This window comes from Neodiprion fabricii, chromosome 1 (assembly GCF_021155785.1).
Source record: "Neodiprion fabricii isolate iyNeoFabr1 chromosome 1, iyNeoFabr1.1, whole genome shotgun sequence".
Taxonomy (NCBI): domain Eukaryota; kingdom Metazoa; phylum Arthropoda; class Insecta; order Hymenoptera; family Diprionidae; genus Neodiprion; species Neodiprion fabricii.
The window spans coordinates 33,559,638-33,583,318 of record NC_060239.1 but is presented as its reverse complement, the minus strand read 5'-3'; the positions used below and the strand labels follow the sequence as shown (position 1 = coordinate 33,583,318).

At 44.9% G+C, this 23,681-nt stretch overlaps 1 protein-coding gene across 4 annotated transcripts in view; it reads left to right on the top strand.

The window, feature by feature from the left end:
* Positions 1–23,342, top strand: part of LOC124187701 (rho GTPase-activating protein 20-like) — a 76,665-nt gene extending 53,323 nt beyond the window's left edge. For 3 of the 4 annotated variants that reach the window (XM_046579740.1, XM_046579743.1, XM_046579744.1), the window contains exons 2-8: positions 14,683–14,868; positions 17,798–17,953; positions 18,059–18,276; positions 18,385–18,511; positions 18,850–19,511; positions 19,638–19,936; positions 20,057–23,342. In XM_046579740.1, coding sequence (XP_046435696.1) covers positions 14,683–14,868; positions 17,798–17,953; positions 18,059–18,276; positions 18,385–18,511; positions 18,850–19,511; positions 19,638–19,936; positions 20,057–21,222 — 2,814 coding nt within the window. In that variant the 3' untranslated portion in view covers positions 21,223–23,342. Of the gene's footprint in view, positions 1–12,238; positions 12,365–14,682; positions 14,869–17,797; positions 17,954–18,058; positions 18,277–18,384; positions 18,512–18,849; positions 19,512–19,637; positions 19,937–20,056 lie in introns of those variants that run through there. The other variant, XM_046579742.1, reaches the window with a different exon arrangement.
* The last annotated feature ends 339 nt before the right edge of the window (positions 23,343–23,681 follow it).

Genomic DNA, 23,681 nt, shown 5'->3' with positions numbered 1-23,681 from the left:
ACTGTGAATAATTAAAATGAATTTGAACCGCGGCAGTAAATTTTTCTTTGCTGTTTTTTTTTTTTCTCTAATGACAAATGTAGGAGCTCATGATAAGCATATAACATAGCATTTATTTGCGGAGATTACAGGAAACGTTGAACTTTGACCTGGAATCGAATGTAACTCATTACTTGTCACCGGTAGATCCATGACGTAATTATTAATAAACGACCCAGTTGGCTGTGTACCAACTTCTTGGGAGTTATTCTGCGAACGATTTCCGATAAAATGAGAAGTTTGGCTCGCGAGAGAGCCGCGGATATAAACTGCGAAGACGACACGAGACTGAGCTGTCGTTTGAAGTTATTTCGAAAACTGGGCTGGTGCATTGACCGGCAGTCAGTCTTTGGCGCCTCCTTCGGGCAGAGATCGAATCTTTATCACCTTCTCGATATCACGCCCGAAAGGATGATTTTCAGTTTGATGTTAGCCGCCGTTACACCAATCGGGCCCTTTTCATTGTACGCACATTTCCATTTGTTCTAAGAATTTCGAATTTCATACCTTGCACTTGACGATATCCATGCTCATCAACTTTCTCTAGCGAGGGGTATAAGCTGCTAATACCTCGCGCGTAAGGCTCTGAGTAAACGATGCAGACCGGGGAACCGATTTCATTTCCAATCACAATATCCAAGCAATATATGTCAATCAAACCGGATTGCAATATCGGTACTCATTCAAACCAGTGTCATCGTGCGTGTATGATTATTTTACCGCTTACTGACTCACATATTATGCCTTTATAAGTCGCTGGAATGAAGTCCATCGTGCGATATCTTTGAAGTGAGGTGATTTATCTCGAGTCACTTAATCGGCGAATAATAATACGCAGGAGAAAACTGCTGCACAGGAACAGTAATATAAACGTGATACAACGATCAATGACAACTTGAATTAGGTATGCACAGTGAATTAGTCGGTCGATTTTTTCGCTCCCTTTGCGCGGTTTTATTTTTTTCTCAATCTCAAATGAATAAAATAGGAAGTATAACGTAAGCGTTACAAATGGAACGGTGATGACAATGGCCGAGGAATTTGCATGTGGTACAACGTGAACTATAAATCGAACGATTCAACAAAGTGTTGCGTCACCGTTCTGGCATGTGCGAAGATAAATATCATTGACAAATACTCGGAGTCAATATTTTCCTTAAAAGGGATAAAGGTTTTATCACATCTGCCAAGATTGCGCAGGTACCAGTTCGGGGTCACCGGTTATCGAGAAAAGGACGAGATGACTTTTCAACACCAAGGATAGAAAAGGAACAGGTAGCGAAAGTTTTTGGTCTAAAAGCTCATTCAATTACTTGTCTCGGTCCTACCGAATCTCGGGTCATCTCCGGTATCTTTCACCGTGGCACAAAGTGCTGGCCTATAAACTTCACACGGGAAGATCGCTCCAACCATTCGGCGCCCCGACACTCGAAAAACGCTTCTCGACGACGCCCTTGAAGCCGTCTGGTCGATTCAAGCTCTCAGAATGAGTTTTACTCGCATTCTTGCGATGACTAAGCAAACTTCAATTTTACTCACAATCAGACCGGAGCTGCTGCAGCAGGCAGCAAGACTAAAGCGACTGTCACGACGCCAGCCCGCGGCCTCCTTACGCACCGGACACCTCTTCCCCTGTCCCGGTTACATTACGCGCAAACCTACACCCAGGCATACCTGCTCGACAAATCGAGCCCCGAGGGATATTCATGCCTACAAGTTGATTTCACTTAAGTTTATTCAATTTCCCGCGCCTAAGGGGACCCGATCCTGCGTCGCGGCGTCGTTGCATTGACGCGAGAGCCGCTGGAGATTACTTGCACTTAATGCAGCCGATAGACGTGTGCCTCGTACCTTACGTGCCCACCCATCTTCTGTCGTAACAGCGACCTAATATCACCGATGCACCAAGCAGCGGGCTGCTGCAGCACTCTGACAACGGTTGTCACGTTCCGGAGAATTTATCTGCGTGACCTTTGGTCACATTGAAATTTTCCGAATATACTGGATGTACGCGGTGATGGGAATTGTGGGCACGCTACAACGCGGACGGCGGAACGCTGCGCGGATGTACCGCGGGGATGTACGAACCCACTGATTCATCTTACACGGGGTATAGAGGACTTACGGAGAGAGGAGAAGCATATTTATGGGACAGGATAGACGCCGATAATACAGGCATGAATAAAGTTCGGTGAAAAATTAAGAGCTGCCCGGCTACTTTGAATGTCAAAACTTTCTCCGTACATGTACTATTCTAATTGCCTCGTCTATATTTAAAGCTTCCTCAAGGCTGAAGGCGAAACGTACGCGAGGCAATACATGCCTTCCGTAATCGTAAACACCTGGCATCGTATTCGAACGGTAGCGCCACTTTAGGGACCGAATGACAACGGCTGTTGATCAAATTGTACTTACCTCTGCAACCTCACTCATAATTATAATCTCGACAATGCGCGATTACCTGCGATCGTGATTCCTTTCGTTTCTTTCTCTCTTCCTTTCTTTCTTTCTTTCTTTTATCTCGTTTCAATCACGTTCCTTTAATCGCCCGATCTCTCCAGCCAGGTAACGCAAGCCTTCTCATTGTCCGCTGCAGGTAGTCCGAAGGACTGCCGCTGACGTGTTCGGCATGCAATCGTAAACGACATGTGCGCGGTGTATCCACTCGGACGGTTTTGTACGTTTCCAAACGCGTTTCCACGTCTACGGGTATCAGGTTGTGATCGTCGAGTGACAAGTGCGCGGGGTGAATAATTTCCACTTTTATGGTCAAGCCTGCGGTATGACTGGCCGCCGGTGATATGAACGCATGCCTTCACGACACCGTCCGAGTTGGATACTGTCAAGTTTAATCAGTGGCAATTATCATCGTGAACCCGCCGCGAGCTTCAGACTTATTGGCAATTATCATCCCGCTGCTCTCGCACTGAACTGGATGGTGCGGTCAATTCTTGAACGTCCTACCGCAGTTCAGTTCTTCTTCGCATTTCCGCGATATAGAGCCTCGCAGGGATTCGCCGTGCGCCGGCAAACCCAGCTTCTGCTGGTCCGAATTGCCTGCAGTGAGGTTAACCCTTGGCTGTGTGTAAGTGCGCTCCCGTCGCAGAACACTTCCTAGTTCCTGCTGGTCTTCTCGGTAATCGTAATCCTCGCTGCTGCGCAGCTCTTTGTCTGCTCGATCGTCCGAGGAGAACAATCGCGGTGACTGCCGTGCGCCGAAGTCAGGATGAGAGAATAAAAGCACCTGTTTGCAGTAAATAGTCGATCACTTCCTGCTGCAGGCATCCTTTCCTTGGATGCATCCCGGGGCGTGCTGTAGCATCCAGCCAATTACCGTCTATCTTGCCTTAGAAAATTCCCGTTTGTCGGGATTTTCGGTAAACTTTGGTCCTTTGACCTCGAGTTTTACTTTTACTCGCTCACTGCACCGCCTGTTACTTAACAACGCTAGGATAGCGCGCTAACAGCAAACGACGAGTGCATGCCTCGGCATGGGATGGATTGAGTTATAGAGGTGGACAGGCGTCAATCACAATCAAAGAACGGCTGGCGCGACGGCATCTTCGACCTCGGATAGCTACCTGATAGATTGTCAGGGTGATGGAAACGGCGGAAGCGCTTGCCACTGCGCGAGTAAACCTTTGAACCTTTTTTCTATACGCCTGAAACTTTTCAAAGGTTTGTTCCTCGGCATACTTCGAGCATTTCCCGTCGAAATCGACTGTCTCAAAACGGAATTGCGAAACACCGCGAACGCAATCAAGAAGAAATAGCAAGCGCAGAGCGAGTGTGACGCGTAGCGCTCGTAACGCCCGAAGGGTTCCAACGATTTTTTCCCCTCGCAAAACTGCTGCCTCCGCAATGTGTACGTACGGCATGTTCAAGAGAAGGAAACCATTTTCCATCGTCTCGTCAAAGCCCGCCAAGTGATTCAACGAACGGCTCGGTATAAACCGCAACTGTGCATCGTCGATGAGGCTGCTATAAGCCATTGAGACGATGATCAGGGACGAGGTGCGTATATTTGTGCGTAAACGTGCTCGAGGGCAAATAACACTCCGGCGGGCCCCAACGTGTGTGCTGATCGCTACCCGGCCCAAGGACACCCACTAGGGCCCCCCAGCCTCTCAACTATTATCTCGTATGAGTAAGAAGTTTCTTCTCTGCAAGCACTGTGTATAAGGAGACTCTAATGTGTAGATGTTGTGTTTACCCTTTTTGAATCCTTGCTTCCGATGAGAAGCCACGTAAGACAAGCAATGCCGTCCAATGAATGATATGCGGATGTGCAAATCATTTATCTACGAGAGAATATTTGTTGAAAGAATGTAAATTCGAAAAATTTATGATTTCGAAAAATTAACGACGGAGCCAGGAATCGAACCTGGCGTCTAGAGATGCTTGACCGGAGACTTACTCCACTAGACCACCTAGCCACCCTGACTCTGTTGTCGTTAATATCTCTCATCACCAGTGAGTTGGAATTCGTGTTCCTGTGCCCGTTATTATCTCGTATCTCGCGAACGTCGGATCTTCGCAGACTGCAACGCCCCTCCGACACAGGGTGATACTCCCTGGAGCAGCAGTACTCCATGCGTGTAAGTGACACCGATTCTACTCACGTATCTGCACGTCTTTTACCGAAGATGGATTAGTATTTGGACTCTATTTTTGAAAGAACCAATTCTCGTGCGTGGAAACTGCCAAGGCTTGATCATTGATAACCACAGGCAATTCTACTCAACAAACTCGATAAAATTAAAATGTTTATGGCTGTAACGCGTATTGCTAAAGACCAAAGTCCAAACAATTCTGGGAAATTTCTTGTCGCATGGCACCGGTGATGCGAGAAATCGACATGGTGGTGGAGGAAGAATCAGTCTCCAGTTGGTGCCACGGTGCTGATACTAGTTGGACTTACGGTGAGTCGAGGTGATCCCATTCACCGAATTCTTTTCTTTCATTGGCGCCATTTGCGGTTGAGCAACAAAATTCTGCGACACTGTTATACTACTTGTGAATTCTGGTAATGACCTTCGGACACGTGATTATAGCTTAGAAATAGACAGCGAGGTTCCATTTTAAAAATGTTCATGCCCCGAGCCACTTCTCTCCGCACCGTTTGTTTCCTAATTGCTTGCCGTGATATTGTTTTCGCTGGAATTTCAAGCGAAAAAAAATCACTTCTACGTACCTTATTATTCTACCTGGGCAATATAAACGCCGCTGCTTAGCGGTAAACATCGTATTCTATACGCACTGGGTATACCTACGCATCCACAGCATAGGCCGCGCAGAGTTTTGGGTTAGGAATTTTAACGGCAGATTCAAAGTTCACGACACCTTTTCTCCCCTCCATCTTAACTGCCAACTCCATAAGCGTCGGTAGGAGCAGCAGCAGCAGCAGCTCGTCATTCGATTACGTAAATAGCCTCGAACGTAGCTTGATTGCCAAGAGGAGGCCGCAATATTATACATCGAAGAAGTCAATCTTCCGCACTCATTGTCAAAGCTTAAACTCCGGTCCCGTACTTTCGGTTCTTCTCGTCTCTATCCACGGAGTCTCAATATAATGCAATAATGCAAAACTGTTCGCCGTTGTAATCTGATCCCTACTCGACGAAACATTTCCACATTATTCCGTCACATCTCACGCGGCGAGACTTCTCGGTCATATAGCAGTGCAAATCCCATTATAATCACTTATTACCGAGTGTCGAAGGTGGTACGTCATACGACCAACCACCATTCACCATCCAGCGTCGTTTGTCGTCGTATCTGCATTTATACCTGCAGTGGGTATTGCGAACAAACTACGTGTGTACGGTACTTTCAGACAAACCTGGAATCTAAGCCAAGGCTCTCTGCCACAGCAACGGAGCAGCTATAAGCTGCCTGCCTATTCGATATTTCACTACGATGTAACGCTTTTGATATAGTGTTATACCCGTGGGTTTCACGATACGGCTCTTGACGGCGGCAGGCACGCGTTTACGTGCGTTAAACATCATACGTCTTCGTATGGTTCTCACGACGGCTCGTACGAAACTACCTGAGTACCATACGGCTCGTTGCATAGCCGACGTGATAAACGAGTCATTTGTTCATTCTCGAGGATGGATGCGATTCCCGTCTGCGGCGAGATGCCTCGGTCTTATCGTTAGCGCGTAAAACATACTGTCGAAACATTTTAGCCATAAGATAATTCCTTCCGCGCGTGAATTACCTCTTAATGCTTGTAAGAAAGTCAAAGTAAATCCAGCCTCTTCCTTCACCTTGTGAAATTTTTAAAACACTACCATTGCCACCTGTCGACAGATTATTTTAAAACCACATCTCTCCGATCCGTCTTATCAATTATGAAATCGCAAAATCTGGCTCTCGGTATCGAGCGAATGTATCGAGGACTGGCAAATATACCCGTTAGGCGATAGACAGGTGTGTATGATATACTCGAACGTATAGATCAAATTCAGTGATAAAATCAAAGATACGTTGACGATGTCCGTTATCCTCGCCCGTGCCTGTAACGATAGGTATGTATTTAATACCAGAACCTGCTACCTGTTGCAAAATCCGCACCACGAGGTCCGCCCAACAATGCCAATCAGTGGTCGTGTATCAACGTGGCCCCGAGACCGTGGGGGACCCCAAGTTGGCATCGTGGTGGGGAAAACCAGGCGCTACCCGATACCCGTCCCATCGCTCATCCTTACCACCTGCCAGCATCGCTATCTCTCGGCAAGTACGGGGGGCATCGCGAACGTGCCGGGTAACCACAACGTCATTCCTTCGGGACGCGAGAGGACTCCAATCATCCGGTACCCCGTGCTAAACCGAGAAATAGATCTACTATCGCGTGGAATATTTTCACCCCGCCAACCGCAGGTCACGTCGTCAATCTACATGGGGGGTTATCCACGAGTCCGGGGAACTTTGAGGAGCGAGTCCCGGAGGACCTCTGCGTGCTTTGCACCCAGGGAATAGATCCTATGAGTCGCAATACTCGAGGCGATGCTGTATCTACGTTGAAAAAGATGATTGATTCACTAATGGCATCGGGTCTTGTGTTGTTTTTTTTTTTTTACTTTTTTTCCCCCATTACGAAAGCGATTACCTCGCCGTCAATTAGCGCATTGAAATTGATAATGATAATTTAGTTACACGGCGATTAATGAGCGGGCTATTAATTTTGCTTCGATATTACACGTGGTAGGCACATGTATATTGCCACATGGTCAATGACTGGTAGTTTGCGATTACACCCCCGTTTGGCAAGTTATTAAAACGTCGTAATATCGATCAATTTTTACAGCCCGTAATATGTTTTCGAGATATACAAATTTGGACCGGTACAGTTGTTGTTGTTGTTTCTTTTTTTTTCTCAAAGGTTTTTCTTGTGTGCATACGTGTTCGCGTTCTTTTTCTTTCTTACTTCATTTGTTGACCAGGCGGTAACACAGCCGTTGGTATGCAACGATCTTCGACCGGTATGTTAATCAGTGGCATGATGTTCGGTATGAAAATTAATACTGAGAATTACAGAAAAAAAGCAACACAATATTATGCCTTCCTATACATATATCATGTGTATAATAATAATTGAAATGATCCAACGGTGTCAAAAATCAGAAAGGTTGGGCAAAAATCTCACACATATAGTATACAATAAGCTTGGAGAATATTAAGCAATTCTCAGAGACGTTTGTAGTACGCGATTGCCTGCAAACGAATTGAGAATAACCAATCCACACCGTTGTGTTGATACAGGAATCCGTATTATTTTCCCTGTCGTACAATAAACTATAAACCGTACGATGTGGGTAATTGAGTTTGTTCCCATAATTAGTTTTATCGTGACATTCGTGTCGGCGGGTATGATAAGTCTTTGAGAGGCCGCGACGAACGAACGAACGAACGAACGAGCGAGTCGGGATCTCGAAACCCACGAAAAGGCAGCGAGGAGAAGATTTAGTTGGAATAAATAATGGTCGAAATCCCAAACGCGGAGAAATCCCCGGGTTTGAGAGAAACCCAAGGAAATCAAGGTGGTACATAACCGAATGAATGTACAAGATCGCGCGGCGCGTGTATGTTGCAACCCGAGAGACACCTGTTCAGTGTTACAAAACTCCGTCGAATACCATCCAGTCTCAGCAGCAGCAGCAACGACCAGTCGAGAGAGTATACCTACGCCACAAGGCGCGTTTAAACGGACAGAGCGAATGCCTTGCAGCCGCGGGACGAAACTCGAGCTAACCGAAAGTAACAAATTGAGTTATTGTTGGGTTGACCTGGCAAGACTTGGCCTCTGGTACACCGGCATTCTTACCTCGTCTCGAAGTGAGGAACGAACCTCTTCGGTCGTTACCCGGGGGAGTCGCCGGAGAGTCGGGGAGACAAGTTTTCAAGATATCGCGCGAAGATTGTACCGTTCAGCGCAGGGCGATCGTTGTCTGAGATCCCTGGTCCAGGAGGAGCCTGGAGCCTGCCCGCGACGATCCCGGGCGAATGCCATTATTCCGTTAACTACCTGAGCGCGGAGACACCTGCCAGGTTAACCCCTAATCTCGAGAGATCTGTCCGTACCTAGTACGCCTAGATATCTGCGTATTCGCATCCCGGTTTCCCTTCCATCGCCCGCAGCACTAATCAGCGGTACTCCCTCGGTGTCCTTTGCACGCTGCACTGCCCGGTATCCGAACAATCTCGCCAGAGATATTCGTACTCCGACGGAGATGATATGTTGTGCCTGTGACGTCAGACCGTCCGCTCTACTCTCGCGGTGTTACCACACGCCCAACAGTTATTAATCCTCCTTTCAGATCTTATTTACGACGTAACTTATTATCATCTTGACGCCCGGTACGCATGAGAAACCGGAGCACATACCACCTCGTGAAACATCGTGTAGTATCGTATATGCATAACACGCCCTGAGAATATCGTCACGTTCACGCCATGCCTCTACGTATATCTCTCATCTATGTACCTCCAATTCGTAGATTAACCGTAAATTCTAACGGAGATTCTCATGCTTCTCTTTCAACTCGATTACTACCGATGCCGATGATGCTGCTGATGCTGCTGCACTGTGTGTGCTGGCGAATTATTCTTTCTGGGACAGAACCTCGTCTGCTCCTCATTCGACCCTCGGGTCTGCGAGGTGCGAAATGTAGGGTATCGAATCGAGGTGGTTATGCAGTTATGATTCAGAATGAGAACGCAAAAGAGATCGAATCGCGTGTAAGGATCTTAAAGTTATTCCCCAATTAAAACAAAACCGACTTCATACTTGTACTCTCGTGTGAAATATATAGAAAATGCTGAGAATCTTCCATCTTCAAGGCACAAAGCACTCGATCGCTCTTCAAGACAATCTGTGTAAGGACTTGAAACGCAAACCACAACTACCCTATTTTCGTATCAGCAACGTTGATTCAATATCTGTACTCTGGCATAATAATCCGGACGGACGTGAAACCGCAGCTGAATTGAAAACGAACGAACCCTGTCAGGCACGCTTGCATTGCTCGTACGCCTACCTTGTCGCAGTCGATACCTACCAGTACTGAGCAACGAATGCATTCTGTGAGGCTCAGCGCACACGCACGATGCTGCACCCTCTGATGGAAGTCAGCGCAGTGTCTGCCGAGATCAGCTGACCTTGGAAAATATCAGCTGTCGGTAGTAGAAAACTGTCAGGCGGAGAACTTCCTGCCAGTACGAGGTGGCCGAGAAGACTGCAGCGAAGCACAGTCGACAGGGAGTTTAGCAGCAAGGAGTGTAACGGTGCTTCACGGATCGACGGACATACACCCGGAGAGACAACGCCGACCTTCGCCATTCACCACTGAACCTCGGTTACGCGTACCATGTACCCATGCATGTTGTACGCAAATGCCGTAAAATATCATTTACGTTAGGGACGCGTCGAACCCCTCGCCCTGGCTTTTTGTAATTGACGTAACAAAAAAAAGATGGATAGGGAGAAAAGGAATGAATTGGCGTTATCGATACTTATCTCTTGAATTATGAAACGTTGGTTTATATCAATCGATCGTTGTCACGCTACTGTCGCGAATCTCTGCGACGATCTTTTCGAACGAACCACCTAAGTGGACAGCGAGAATAAGTTCTTGATGATGTTTCTTTTTTTTGAACGACGCGAAGCTACAACAGGTGCTCAAAATTGATTAGTACATAATGTTATACTCTTCAAGATTTATTACACACTGTCTCGATTTACCTTTGAAAATTCCTAGGCGGATATAATATTCTAATCATCTCGGGGCCCGGCTGAGTATCGAGAAGTGGGGATATACAAGTTCTCTGGGATTATGATTATGATTTGAACACCTTAAGGATCCTAAGAAAGTTCTTAACGAGGCTTTTTAATACCTTCTCGAAACCTAAACACCATCAACCGCGTCTGTGCAACCGATACGCGAAGATGGATTCATATTTCTAAACTTATCCCCGCACGCTTGAATATCTTTCTTTGGAGCTGGTAATTATATGCAAAGTAGGCTTAGTGCCACATTAGCTTAGCTAGATGGACATAGTTCTATCAAACGCTGACGTCGACCTCGTGCGCTATCGTTGAAAAAAAATAAAATAAAAATGATCGTATCTAAACCCCTGAACAATCTTATAATAAAACAATAGTTTCTAACCGATCGGTGCACAATTGGTTGGCACAATTTCTTTCTGCTCGTTACTTCCAGTTCTTCATTGAACTCTGTTTCTCTGAGTAAGTTTAATATACTTGCGTCACGCTGGCAGGAAGTTGTATAAATAAAAAAATTTCTGGGTCAACAACAACAGAGCACTGACATAACTCGAATATTGCGAAATACCGCAGCCTGATCACCGGAGGTTAGGACGATTGTATTATATCTCGGGTCGTTAGGGAAATAGCTTGTTAAAAAAGAAACTTGATGCTTGTAACAGGTGCACAGCAATTTCCATTACATCCACGCAATCGCGTGCATACCTACTGCAGCGAGGGAAAATCATTTCTGCATTACGAGTGGGCGGTGCTGTGATCTGCGAAACACTTCAGAACTGATAGAATAATAGACACGTGTGGAAAATGGTACTGGTAATAATTCCGACCGATTCATGGATCATCGCGGCGCGGCGTGGCGTTGCGTTCCGATGAAATTATGCCGTATTATACGTGCTAGGTGAAAGTGTGCGAACGTCAGACCCTATGAACGGTGAGAAAAATGAACGTGAGCTGAAGCCCTGCTCATTATCGTGGTAATGATGGGAAACGGCGATGGATGAAGCGAGAAGAAAATATGGGGAGGAGAACAGGGGAAAAATAGTGTTTCCTAAACTAACCAGGAATACTAAAACCCTCTCGCTTCAAAGCCGGAGAAAGCTGAAAACGCTGCAACGCGTGAGGATCGCCCGATGTATTATCAAAGACTGGACGTTAGCGATTCGTGTTATCCGTAAATATTTGGCGTTGCAAACACGGGGAAGGAACGCGGCCCTCCGTAGTCTCGCATTAGAAAATTTCTCATCTCCGCCTCGGGAGACACATCGCGATCAGAGGTGCAGGTTTCAACTTTATCCCGTTTCTAAACGCGCCAAATGGGCGTCAGAACTGTCCCAAAGGTAAATGCTGAAACAGTTCGTTCGTTAACTTTCACGTAAATCTGGCCGACGACGCGTGTGAATCACGCCGAGGTACGTGCACGTGAGTTAACAAACGAGGTGTGTGACACGGGTAGGAGCAGTGAATGATCGTAGAGATCCGTGCCTCGCGAGACGATGTCCATTTTAAAACTGAGAAGTCGAGTGCGTCATCTTAGGAAGTAGTCAGATCTGAATTCACGGAAGTCGCGGAATCGGAAGTTATGCCGGGGCATAAAAGATGAGCGTAGAAACCAGACGCGGACCAGTCGACAAGATGTAGTCTGTGAGATAGCCGGCTTCCCCGGGTCTCTAAGTGCAAATACCTACGTATAAGTTGAAAATAACCGTGTGCTAATATTCTGAACGGTATACGACTGTGGCTGAAAAAGGCAAGCCTATCGTTTAGGATACAGTTAGTTGTCTACGCTAGAGTTGAAAAAAATTATCGTTGTTTTTGTTGATTTCTGAATGTCCGATGCTAAGTCGGGATCGAGGTGCTAACTTCGAACCCACACGTTCTGTTACAAGTACATTCGCTCAATAAACAAGTGTCAAACGAAACGCGTGCATGCCTACTCGTTGTAAAAGAATGTTTGTCAAGCGTGTGAACGTGTTCGATAACGACGACGGTTATGTTTCCGACTACTCTCAAAACTTTGCCAGCATGACGCTGCAGGTGAGTTCGAGTTATTTTCTTTTTCTCTCCCTCCCTCTCTCTCTCTCTCTCTCTCCTTCTCATAAGCGTACATGTGTAGCAATAGACGAGGGTTCAAGATGGCCCGTTTCTAGCTGAATTAATTCGGCACCTTCTTCCTGTCCTTTTGGAGACTCTTATCACGTCGTCTCTTATGTAGAGAGCAACGGTACACGCCTTGTGTCTTTGTTAAACTTTTTTACCGTGAAGATCTAACCATCGGCGTCGCGCTATTCCGGCACACGCGGGGCGCGTCTCAAGATCCGAATTTTGATCACAAATCACACGCAGTATGCATGGTACACTTACACCTCCATACTCTCGAACGACGTGCATGACGACGACCGGTTTGAGAAAACCTGTTTACGAAAAATCACACGCTGTTCTGTTTCGCCTTGTATACATACGGTGTGGAACACCCAGCTTAACATCTGTTACCACGGACTGACCTTGAGGGGAAACGTGTTACGATAACAAACTACCGAATCTAGCACATCCGTAGTACGCTTTACACCTCCGAGTTCATACACACCTGCGCAGGTGATGCTGACTTTAGAAGCGTTCGAATTGAGTTCCATCTGATTCGTGCCTCCTGATATTACCCCATAATCGTACAAAAATATCATCGTGACATGGTCGGGTTTGCATGCGTCAAGGAAAAAGAGTATCTGAAGTACGATGGGTTTGTTGAATATTTCTACAAAGGGAATTTGCTGAAATCTCATTCCCTTTACACGTTCCGCGTGGATCAAATCACACAACAATTTACATATTGTTCATGTTCAGCATATAAGTATTGAAGTAACAACGTTACCATATTTTTTTCATTTAACTACGTCCTACTGAATCCATGCCATCAATTGTTCTCAGAGTGCTAATTTTTTTCATACCTTTCCTATGTACGTACATTCATTCCGGTATGTGTTCGCACGTTACACCCACACCCATGAAGGCATATCGCACTAATACGCGCTTCCTCGTTTAAAAATACGAACTGAGGGGGGGGGGGGGCATCGTCACAAAGCAAACTGTGATTCAACCAGTCGTAGTAACACGAAGTACGTATGAGTCACTCGGCGCGCACCGCGACGAAGAAGAGCGTAACTTAGCACTACAATATTCAATATTTGTGTTTACATACATATATTGTACAAAATTAAATGATACGCTACACTGATTTGATTCGGCATATACGAGATGCAGGATGTATTGCCGGAACCGCAGACAAAATTAATAATTTCATATTACCAGATAAGGTCTTTGTCCTTCCAGTTAACCGTGATTTCAACTGACTAGCCGAGAAAATAACTCGATTTCTCACACCCGTGCTATTAGTCACATCGCTCGTGGTTTTCGTCTGTGGAAGTAGTTTTCATTCCGAGGCTTTTTTTTCCCAGGTACCCCACTATGGTGCTCTTTATTTAAGTTCGAGACCGCGTGCACCTCGGTAGCTTATGGATGGTCATTAACGATCGGAACGATATCATCATCGGTATACGGAGATTACAGCTCGGTTCTCCAGGGCCATCATCATTCATGCCTACTCCGATAGTTTCAACGGTTTGCTTTATCGAGTGCGTTTGATTTTCATCTTTCATGTTGTTCTTTTTTTATTTTTATTTATTTATATTTTATTTTTTGTCGCGCGTTTGCCCGAACCTTTTTTTTCGATTTTACTCTTCTACGGGAGCTTCTTATGTACTTTAAGCTGCAAGAAAAAGAAACTTGCACGGTAGGTACTCACGCGTGAATCCGATCCTTCAATCTGTCAATAATCGCTCGAATGGCTGTCGATTCCGTTGCTCATTACCTCGGCTTTTTGTGGAGTCATCTCTCCGATCCAGCTTCTTTTTCACACTATATACGCACCTTCTTATTCAACTTTAATAACGGGCTTTGTACGCTCTCTCGAACGTCATTATAGATCAAACGCCTGATATCATCTGCAAACCTGAAATTGCTTAATCTTTTACCATTCATATTTATACTTCGGGCATCGTTTTGAACCCGAGAGGTTTACTCAAAGGATATCCCGCAAACCCATTTATATCTTCCGACTCAGCCTGCCCCTGGTCGACTGGATATCCTTCTGTTCTCTCTGTGGGTTCGATGCGAATGATATTAACGAAAAAAGCCGCATCACGAAAAAGAACGAATCTATTGTATTCGTATATAAAATTGCACCCGCAACGGGAACCGATATATTTTCAGACGTATTCTTCGGCTGATAAATCGATAATCAGACGTTCCAAACGAGTTTTTTCACCGGCAATTCAATTTTTTCCATTCTCTCATTCCAGGTGCAGAGGCTCGCGGAATACGAGAGGTACCTTGGGCAGGAGGCCCGAAACGTTGTGGAGAACGGAAATGGAGTAGGAAGCGCAGCGGTCCTACAACGGGGTCAACTGGAGGGTGATCTTCACCGAATCCAGGAACTCTTCCCCGGGGACAATCTGCGCCTCCACGAGCGAGATGTTCTCACTACGGTGAGCGAGCGTGACTTTTACTTTCGTATAATTACAATACACTCCGGGGCTCCGTGCTATTGCGTATTCGCATTGAAAAATCTATGGCTAAGTGCAAAGTTCAGCACAAGTCTCATATATTACCCGCACAATGTATACCCGCAGCGCGAAAATGTCGCTGGCTTCGTGTACGCGGCTCGCACAAAGAGAAAGATATTCAAGTCTCTGTCCCTTCGGAAACTGGTACTTCGAAATCGTGTATGATAATGGGCTAATTATCATAGCTCAACCTCGACCTCGACGCCGCCGCTGGATAACTACGGACACGTGTGCTCGCGGTTCTCCTCGTCTACTGCTGGATTAGACGTGCGCCGTATGTCCCAACATGCTTCCATCCATCCTTCCATCCATCCGTCCGTCCATCCCTCTGCGCTGGTACGAACGTATATCAGCTATTATGAAACCCTTTGTAGTCGTCGACGCGACGCGATGCCTCCACACGAATGACACATTTATCGCACGTGCTCTAGCGACAGGCGGGCCAAATGTGCCGACTAATCTTTCTAATGGTTCGTAATCCCCGGTGCACTGACAACGCCCTACGTAACGCCCAATATGCAAATCGCTCACACCACTATCCCATTGCCCACGCTGCTTACGTTTTCACATCCCGTATCGCCAGGGACAATGCCACCTTCCTTCAGGCGCATCTGCACTCTGTACTTGCGCCTCGTAATATTGTTTCTATGCCTGTCGGTTGCATAGCTTTTCACGCTTCTTATACCATTTCTGTTTGGGCTGTATGCGTAGGTGCGAATTGCTCAATTTATAAATCAATGGAAACGGAAATGAGTCGACAAATGTGTAGTTTTGAGATGATCGCTGATGAAACTTGATGCAATTTTGCTGGATGCAATTTCCAGTATTTGTTCATTGCTCAATATAGCTGCTCGCGTCGATGCAATGCACGATTTTCAAGTCAATATTCGAACAAAAATTGGCGCATAATCGATCAAGTCCAATTTTTGATCCAGCCCCTGAATTACGTCAGCTGAATCACGTTCTGCAACGGATACGTACGGGTATCGATTTATCGGTAATGACGTCATTGAGCTACCTATATCGCAATGCAATCGTGAAATAACTGGTTTATGCGGCGCTACCCGATCTCGACCCCGAAGCCTCGTATTACGTTTCAAAGTAACCTCAGCGATTCCGATTAGCTCGATTGTAACTAACAAAAAAAAAAAAAAAATCAAAAAGAAAACACAAACGAGAAGGAATAATGCTTCTTACCGGTCCTGGAACGAGTTAACCGAGCATAAAGAAAGAATTGAAAAGAGTTTATAAGGTGTAAAATAAGAGAGAAAAATGAGAAGTAAAAGATCGAAGAGCGGGATAACTGCACGTGCGGCATCGTGTCAAAGGCCGCGTGTCTTTAAAGATAGGGATAAAGAAATTCACGCCAATTTGCCGTTGAGAAATTGCTAGGAATTCAGACCGGCCTCGCGGGTCTGGCTCTACCTTACACGTACTACTGACTCGCGGCGGGACGGGAAAGTATAACGAAGAGCGGAAATAAGGGCACCTAATACCGCTATAATATAGCGTGGCGAACGTCCACTTGCCGCGTTGCACCAGTGCCGTGATCTTTTGCCTATTTCGTCATAAAATTCATGCATCCGATACCTCCACCTCCACCTCCAGCTCCAGCAACAAGGAATAATGAAATTGTACCTTTGCCGCGGGATCGATGAAGCGGTACGGTATCATACCATGGAGATCGGCTTCTCCTGGCGCAAAAGATAAGCCCGTATAATAATGACTCTACGGCGACCTGCAATGCGAGGAGAAAGATATTGCTGTAGCAACAGCAGCGACGGTTGGAACGCCAAGGAGGCCAACGATCCAGCGAATATATTTTTCAGTCTTGTTAACTGTCGGTGCTCCGATATATATATATATATATATATATATATATATATATATATATACATATTTTTTTTTCTCTGTAAATTCTTTCAACTTTTTTCTTATTTCACTCGGCGTCTTGTCGCGAGTTGGCGGTAAGCTGCATTGAAATTCATTATTACGGGCAAAATTGCTTTCTGTTGTAAAATGTACCCACCTACAATACTCCAGCAATCGCCAATGTGTGCAAATTTGCCTGTACGCAGTAAAATTTGACCAACACTCTCTTAGTACAGGTAGTACAAAAGTAACTCTGTTCAATTGCAAACGAACAAACGGAAGGTCGCGCCTGCTGCCATTACAGGAAATGTACCATTGTATTTACTCGCGAACCATATAACCATTGTTATGCGTCAATGCTGTGCGCGACAACGAGTAACGACCGTCACACGTCACAGTTTGTGGATGAAATTTGTTCTTTTTTTACCCAATTTAATGCATCTGAGAGAATCATTTTTACGAAAATGTCACGCGATACTTCTATTTGCCAGTCAAGAATTCGACCTGAGGCAGTGCATCGTGGGGTACCGTACATAGCAGAGACGTGCAACACTCGATCTGATAAGCTTAGGGATCGGATTTATTTTTCGAAAAATCGGCACGGCCATTTACAATATTTTTCAAACCAATCACATCCTATTACATTCATATGAATATTTCATGAACGAAACGGAATGCCGTATGGTTTGTCTCATGCAGTGTACTCCGGGTACGCGGAGTATTTGTTGTAACATACGTTTTCCGTTCTGTTCCGTTGATTGGGAAATATATGTGGTTGAAAACTTTCTACTCCCGACGAAAGAAGGAGAAATATATAGAAATACCTTATACCTGTTTATCCAGAGACCGCCTAACCATACTAATGGAATCTACGTCATTCCAGGTCTCGCGACTTAAAGATTTTCTAATATGTACTTGCGCATTCGCAGCAGGTATCTTGAAAAAATACTAACGATTTTCATGTCCAATTATTTTTCAGAAAATGAAAAACTTGATACGCAAGCGGACTAATGGTAGCACTGGACGGCTGACGAGGGTACTTTCACAAAAGTGTCTGAACTCGGCGAATGGCGCTCCAGCTCCAAAGTCACCACCGAGAACCTTTCTGCTGGAAACACCTGTACAGTTTACCACCGTGAGTTTATACTACCTACGTGTAATACAAGTCTGCGATCTTATATGCGCATATCTACGTGTCGAGTAGATGTACTGACGTATATTTTTTCGTTGAAATTTCAAGGGAATGCAGTCCCAGGAGAGACACTTGTTCCTCTTCTCGGATCTCCTTCTGATAGCGAAAGCACGAAGTGGCGGTAACTTCAAATTGAAGCAGTCTGTCCGCATGAGCGAACTCTGGTTAACGGCCGGTCATATCGAGGATGTTGCCGAGTCGAACAAGTCTCAGGATACGAGCTTCGTCCTGGGATGGCCAACGACGAACGTCGTAGCGACTTTCATGTTAGTTTACAAGCAATAAATGCTTATCAAGTTTTTGAAACTATTTCCCGATCGCTCCTCCAAAAGAAATACCATTTTACACATTCTCCGCTCTTCTTTACCGAACAGGACCGCTGCAGCTAGAGATTTGTGGTGGGGACGGCTTACGGAACTCGTGAGAGAGGAGAGCATGAAGGAGCCTCCAGACACGAACATTCAAGTCGTTTACCACGACAGCGATACCAACACGGAATATGTAAGTACACATACCTGTTCCTTCAAATATTAATGCAACGAAACATTTTTCACTTAGCTTTATTTACCGCGGGGTCATGCTACTCGCCTTCGACGCATTCATTTTCGACCAACCAGCTCGAGCACGTTGTGTTTCTCTCTTGTTTCTCACATACAAGCTTCGAGCTTTTTTCATACCCCAGATATCAAACCGAATACTCACACTTCGCATACTTTTATAGATGTTTTGCCGAGTAAGTTTTTTCGCTCTGAAAACTGAAAGTCATTGCGTAGAACAGTCTCTACCATTCATTGTCTCATATCTGTGATAACTGACGCCGAACCTTTGCTCGATTACAGTGCAAGACGATCATGGTTGGGCCAGAGATGACCGCAGGCGCGTGTGTCAATCTAGCAACGCGTCTGCTGGACCTCCAGGGACCGTTCCAGCTTTGGGCTAGAACGTCATCGGACGAGTCCCCGTACCCGTTGATCGGACATGAAAGACCGTTCGCCATCAAGTTGTCAAACCTGCGGCACACGATATCGGCAGAGGAGGGCTTCGACCTGGAACACTGCAACAAAAGCGGCCACGACAACTGCCACTTCATACTGAGACCCGTTCTCAAGTCCCCGATAAAGAAGAACAAGTCGAAGATCTCCGGCCTCTTGAGGAGATCGCTCTCCCTGAACCCCAGCATCTTCGGCGTGAATCTTTCGAGGCTCGACGAGAACGGACTGCCGAAACCCGTGCTCGTAATGCTCCAGCAACTGTTTGCAAAGGGCCCCTTCACCCAGGGAATCTTCCGGAAATCAGCCAACGTCAGGATAGTCAGAGAACTCAGGGACCAAATCGAGTCGACGGGGGATCCGAGCTGCCTCGAAGATGCCCCTGTGATCGCGGTCGCGGCACTGCTCAAGGACTTCCTGAGGTCACTGCCCGACCCCCTACTGACGTCACACCTGTTCCCACTCTGGATGGCGAGTCTGGACACTGCTAACTCCGTACAAACCATAAAAAGGTGAATTATCTGGCAAGACGGTGAATGTCTAAGGCATGATTACGCTAACGCGATAGTTGCGGGGTTTGATTAACGCCTTGTTACGGCGAGTCTTTATTACAACGTTTTTTCTCATTTTCGTTACAGCATTTTGGACCGTCTACCCAAGGCCAACTATACCCTCCTCTCCCACTTGATATGCGTTTTGCATCACGTTGCCAGACGGTCGAAGCACAACCTGATGTGCGCTAGTAACCTCGGCGTCTGCTGCGGACCCAGCCTCCTTTGGTCTCCCAGCCCATCCGTTAATCAAAGCAGGGCGATACCGGCGCTGACCGAAATGCTCATACGCCACTGCGAGACCCTCTTCGGCGAAGGAGTCACCCAACTCCTTGGCGAAGAGAGGAGCGACAGCGGTGCCGAGGAAAGCACCGATAGTCTACACTGTAAGTCTAACTTTGATATTACGCAATTGTGTTCACCGCGTTAGTCGCTATGACATGAAATGTAAATGTAAATTTTAAAGCGATGTCATTACGAGTGCATAATAATTTGGTTTGTTGCAGCAGGTGGTCTTTCGTTGGACAGTTTAGACCTGACGGAACCGCCGCGAAAGGATCACATGTCGTTGTCCCGGGACTCGGGTCTCACCTTGTCGGACTGTCAATTGTTCATCCCAGAGTCGCCGGTCGGTTCGGAAGATTCGACTGTGAACGCGTCGACATCGAGCTTCGACAAGACCATGATAAAGGAGGACAAGTCGAGTAAATCTTACGTGCGAGTTTACAGTGGCTGGGAGGAGCGTATGAATGGTTACGCGTCTGGGAACCAGAGTAACGTGAGTCAAAACTTCCGCGAGGATAAGGGCAACGCGCATCCGAACCCGAATTTCCAACGTCAGGACTGGCTCAGAGCGCAGCTGAAACGAACGCCGAGAACGAAGCTCGAGGAGCAGGAACAGCGGAAGGAGAGATTCGAGGACAAGGATATATACCGGAGAGATTTCATGCGGCAGGATTCGATGAAGGAAAACGTCGAGAACTGCAAGGACATGTTCAGGTCACAGATGGATCTTGCGCAGGAGATGCGGGTCGAGTATGACAGGCTGTCGCAGCAGGAAGCCTGCACCGAGCGAGTATCGATACACGACTCTGAGCAGGATCTGAACAGCCGTGACTCACCCCTGTCCGCCGACCGGTACGACTTCAAGAAGGACCATTTTGCCGATTTCAAAAAGGTCAAGTCCGAGGCGTACATAAACAGAGAGTCGCCGGTGTCTCAGAACGGCAGTTATCACTCCGGGAGCGACTTGTACGAGTTCAAGAAAGTTAAAAGCGAGATATACGTGAATAAAGAGTCTCGGAGCGAGCACTATGAGTACAATAAATCTGAGAACAATATATACGGCAACAGGGAGACGATAAACGACATTTACACCGCCAGAGAGCAGGGTGATCTTTACTCCTTCAAGCAGGCCGAAGCCATCGACATTTACGGGGATGAGGACGACGGCGAGCGCACTTGGCCCGATACTCCGCCGCCGCTACCTCCGAGACTCAGGCATCTGCCACCGGTGCATATGAGCCTCGATGACAGGCACAAAATCGCCAGCAGGTCCAGGTCTCTGCCTCCCCCGCCCCCCTACCGACCCCCGCCGCAGCCCCGTGCCCCAATCACGACGAGACATCTTGGATACCCGAGATCCATTGTGGATGACGAGAGCTACGTTTAGGGGTCTTCGTTGTATATACCTATAGTTTAGCGCGATGAACGCGTGATGACATTTTTATGCGAATGATCAAACTTGCGCCTCAGATGTAATATTGCCGTCGTCAAAGTCCAATTCGTGCAGGGAACTGATCTATATAATTGTTGTATTATGTTGGTCGTTTTTCAAGCCGCGGTATGAAATCAAAAATTAGTCATTCGATTATCTCTGTTTGTAACATTGATTTTTCAAGCCTGGTTATCGGGTGTCTGCAATCAATGTTCTCACCCACGAGGTGGTTTTTCGAGTTTCTTCATGTATAAATACTATACGTTACATATACACGACTTCGGCCTTGGACTGTTTGAACTAAGAAGGTCATTGTTTAAGGTTGATGATAAGGAACCAGGCGGAGTATATATTTTACTATAGATACTACATATGTAGTTATCTGGCGGATTAACGTTTTATAAATACATACAATACACATACACACACACACACATATGTATCACACTCGAAACAGTTAAGTTTGTTCAGATTTGATTGTCGAAATATGTGGTCCTGCAGTGCGATGGTTCACCTAGTCTAAACTCAGAAAACGTCCGAAAGGATATTTAGAAAGAAAAGTACTGAATATATACTTCGATGTAAGTCTAGATCACAATATAACAAATAGGCATAGACATATTTTTCACCTATTGCGGGATCTGCCCTCAATGATAATAATAATAATTATTACTATAAAAATAAAAATTATTATTATTATTATTTTAACTATTAATATTATTATTGTTAAATGAATAAGAATGCTCCAAAACTATAATGTTATGTACACATGTGTCTTTTATATATTTAGAGAATATTGTATTCAGATTGTTGATATATGTAGTGTACGCGATAAATCACAGCTTTTTATACTGACAATGAGTTCCAGGGTGCTTCCAACCTTAACATACTTATTATTACAGGTAAGATACTCGTATATATGAAAATTATAATTAAGCTTAAGTTAAAGATATACTGACAAGACTCGAAACGAGGTAATATACGATTTTTATTTTAAAATATAAGTTATGTGTTTATATATTCTTTTAGGTGATCAAGCCCGAAGTAATGTAATGACAGAGAGTTATGACAGGTATAGATGAATATCAAACAAATTTTTAACATTGTTAATTCTCACTTTTTTACTTCTCGTGACACAGGATTACCAGTGGTCTAATTATTTTCATATATTTTTGTTCGTCTAATGAAAATATGTATTCGTTAAAACTTATTAAATTAAGGATTTTCCCGTAAATTTCGGCTTTCTTCATTAAAGAATACGAACACACGCACAGTACGGTGTCATAGAAAAAGTTCACACTGCTGTATTTCTATTATTATTTATTCCTTTACAATCACCCAAGTCTGATGTCTCCAGTTGCAAAACCAAGCCTTTCGGAAAATAGATTTCAGCAAGCTCATTTTTATTGAAACAGTTTTTTTTGGAAATGAAACGATATTCTAAAAGTTTATTCGTGAAAGATACAGATCTACAAATCTACTCTAACGACGCATAAATTCGACAACCATTTTCCTCAAATTTTCATCAAAAATTACCTCTACTACTCTATTTCAGAGAGTCATGTTCATACACCGAAGATGCGTTCAATTGAAACGAAAAAGGAGTTATGCAATTTAGACACCGTATAGATATACATATATATTATGGGCAGCCACTCAAATATTTATTCGTCATCTTGCTTTCGTTTTTCGACCGTGCGGAAAAAATTCAATTATGACCAGTCTTGTCTACACATACAATAAACATGACAGTAATTATTATCAATTAGTTACATGAGACAATAGGTCTTTATATTTAACACATTTAGAATGCTGCTTTGTACATGGGACGAAGTTATGTGCGAATAATCTTAAAAATATACATTACAGTTTTATGTGAATTAAATATAAAGGATTATTTTCCGATTTTTCGTTTGTAAATAATATACGTTATTATACATATAATACTACTGTATAATTTTATATAATTGCTAAATTTATAAACATTCACACCGATGAATATGGACAACGCCGATTGAATATGTATATGTATACTCCTTACCTAGCTAAATTATACGACATATTATCAAAGTAAATATCTTTCGTATTTTATACTATCGTTGTTCATTTTCAATGCTTCTGCAGTACATTAAAGGATTTAAAACATACGGGAAGATAAGGTATCTCAGTAGCGCATTTACGCGCGCACATTGTGTACACGTAATTGCGGATCTGTAAAGAAAGACAGAAAGGTAGGTAATGAACGTAGTCGCCGAATAGATTTGTTTTTGTTTAAAATTGTGAAATATTTTATGTACCCTAGTTTTCCATTACGTGTAAATGATTTTAGGGTTACGAGTTAATAGTTCGATGATGAAAATTGAAAAATCATGCAATTCGACGAATTTGCAAGTCTCCAATTAGACAGACCTCTA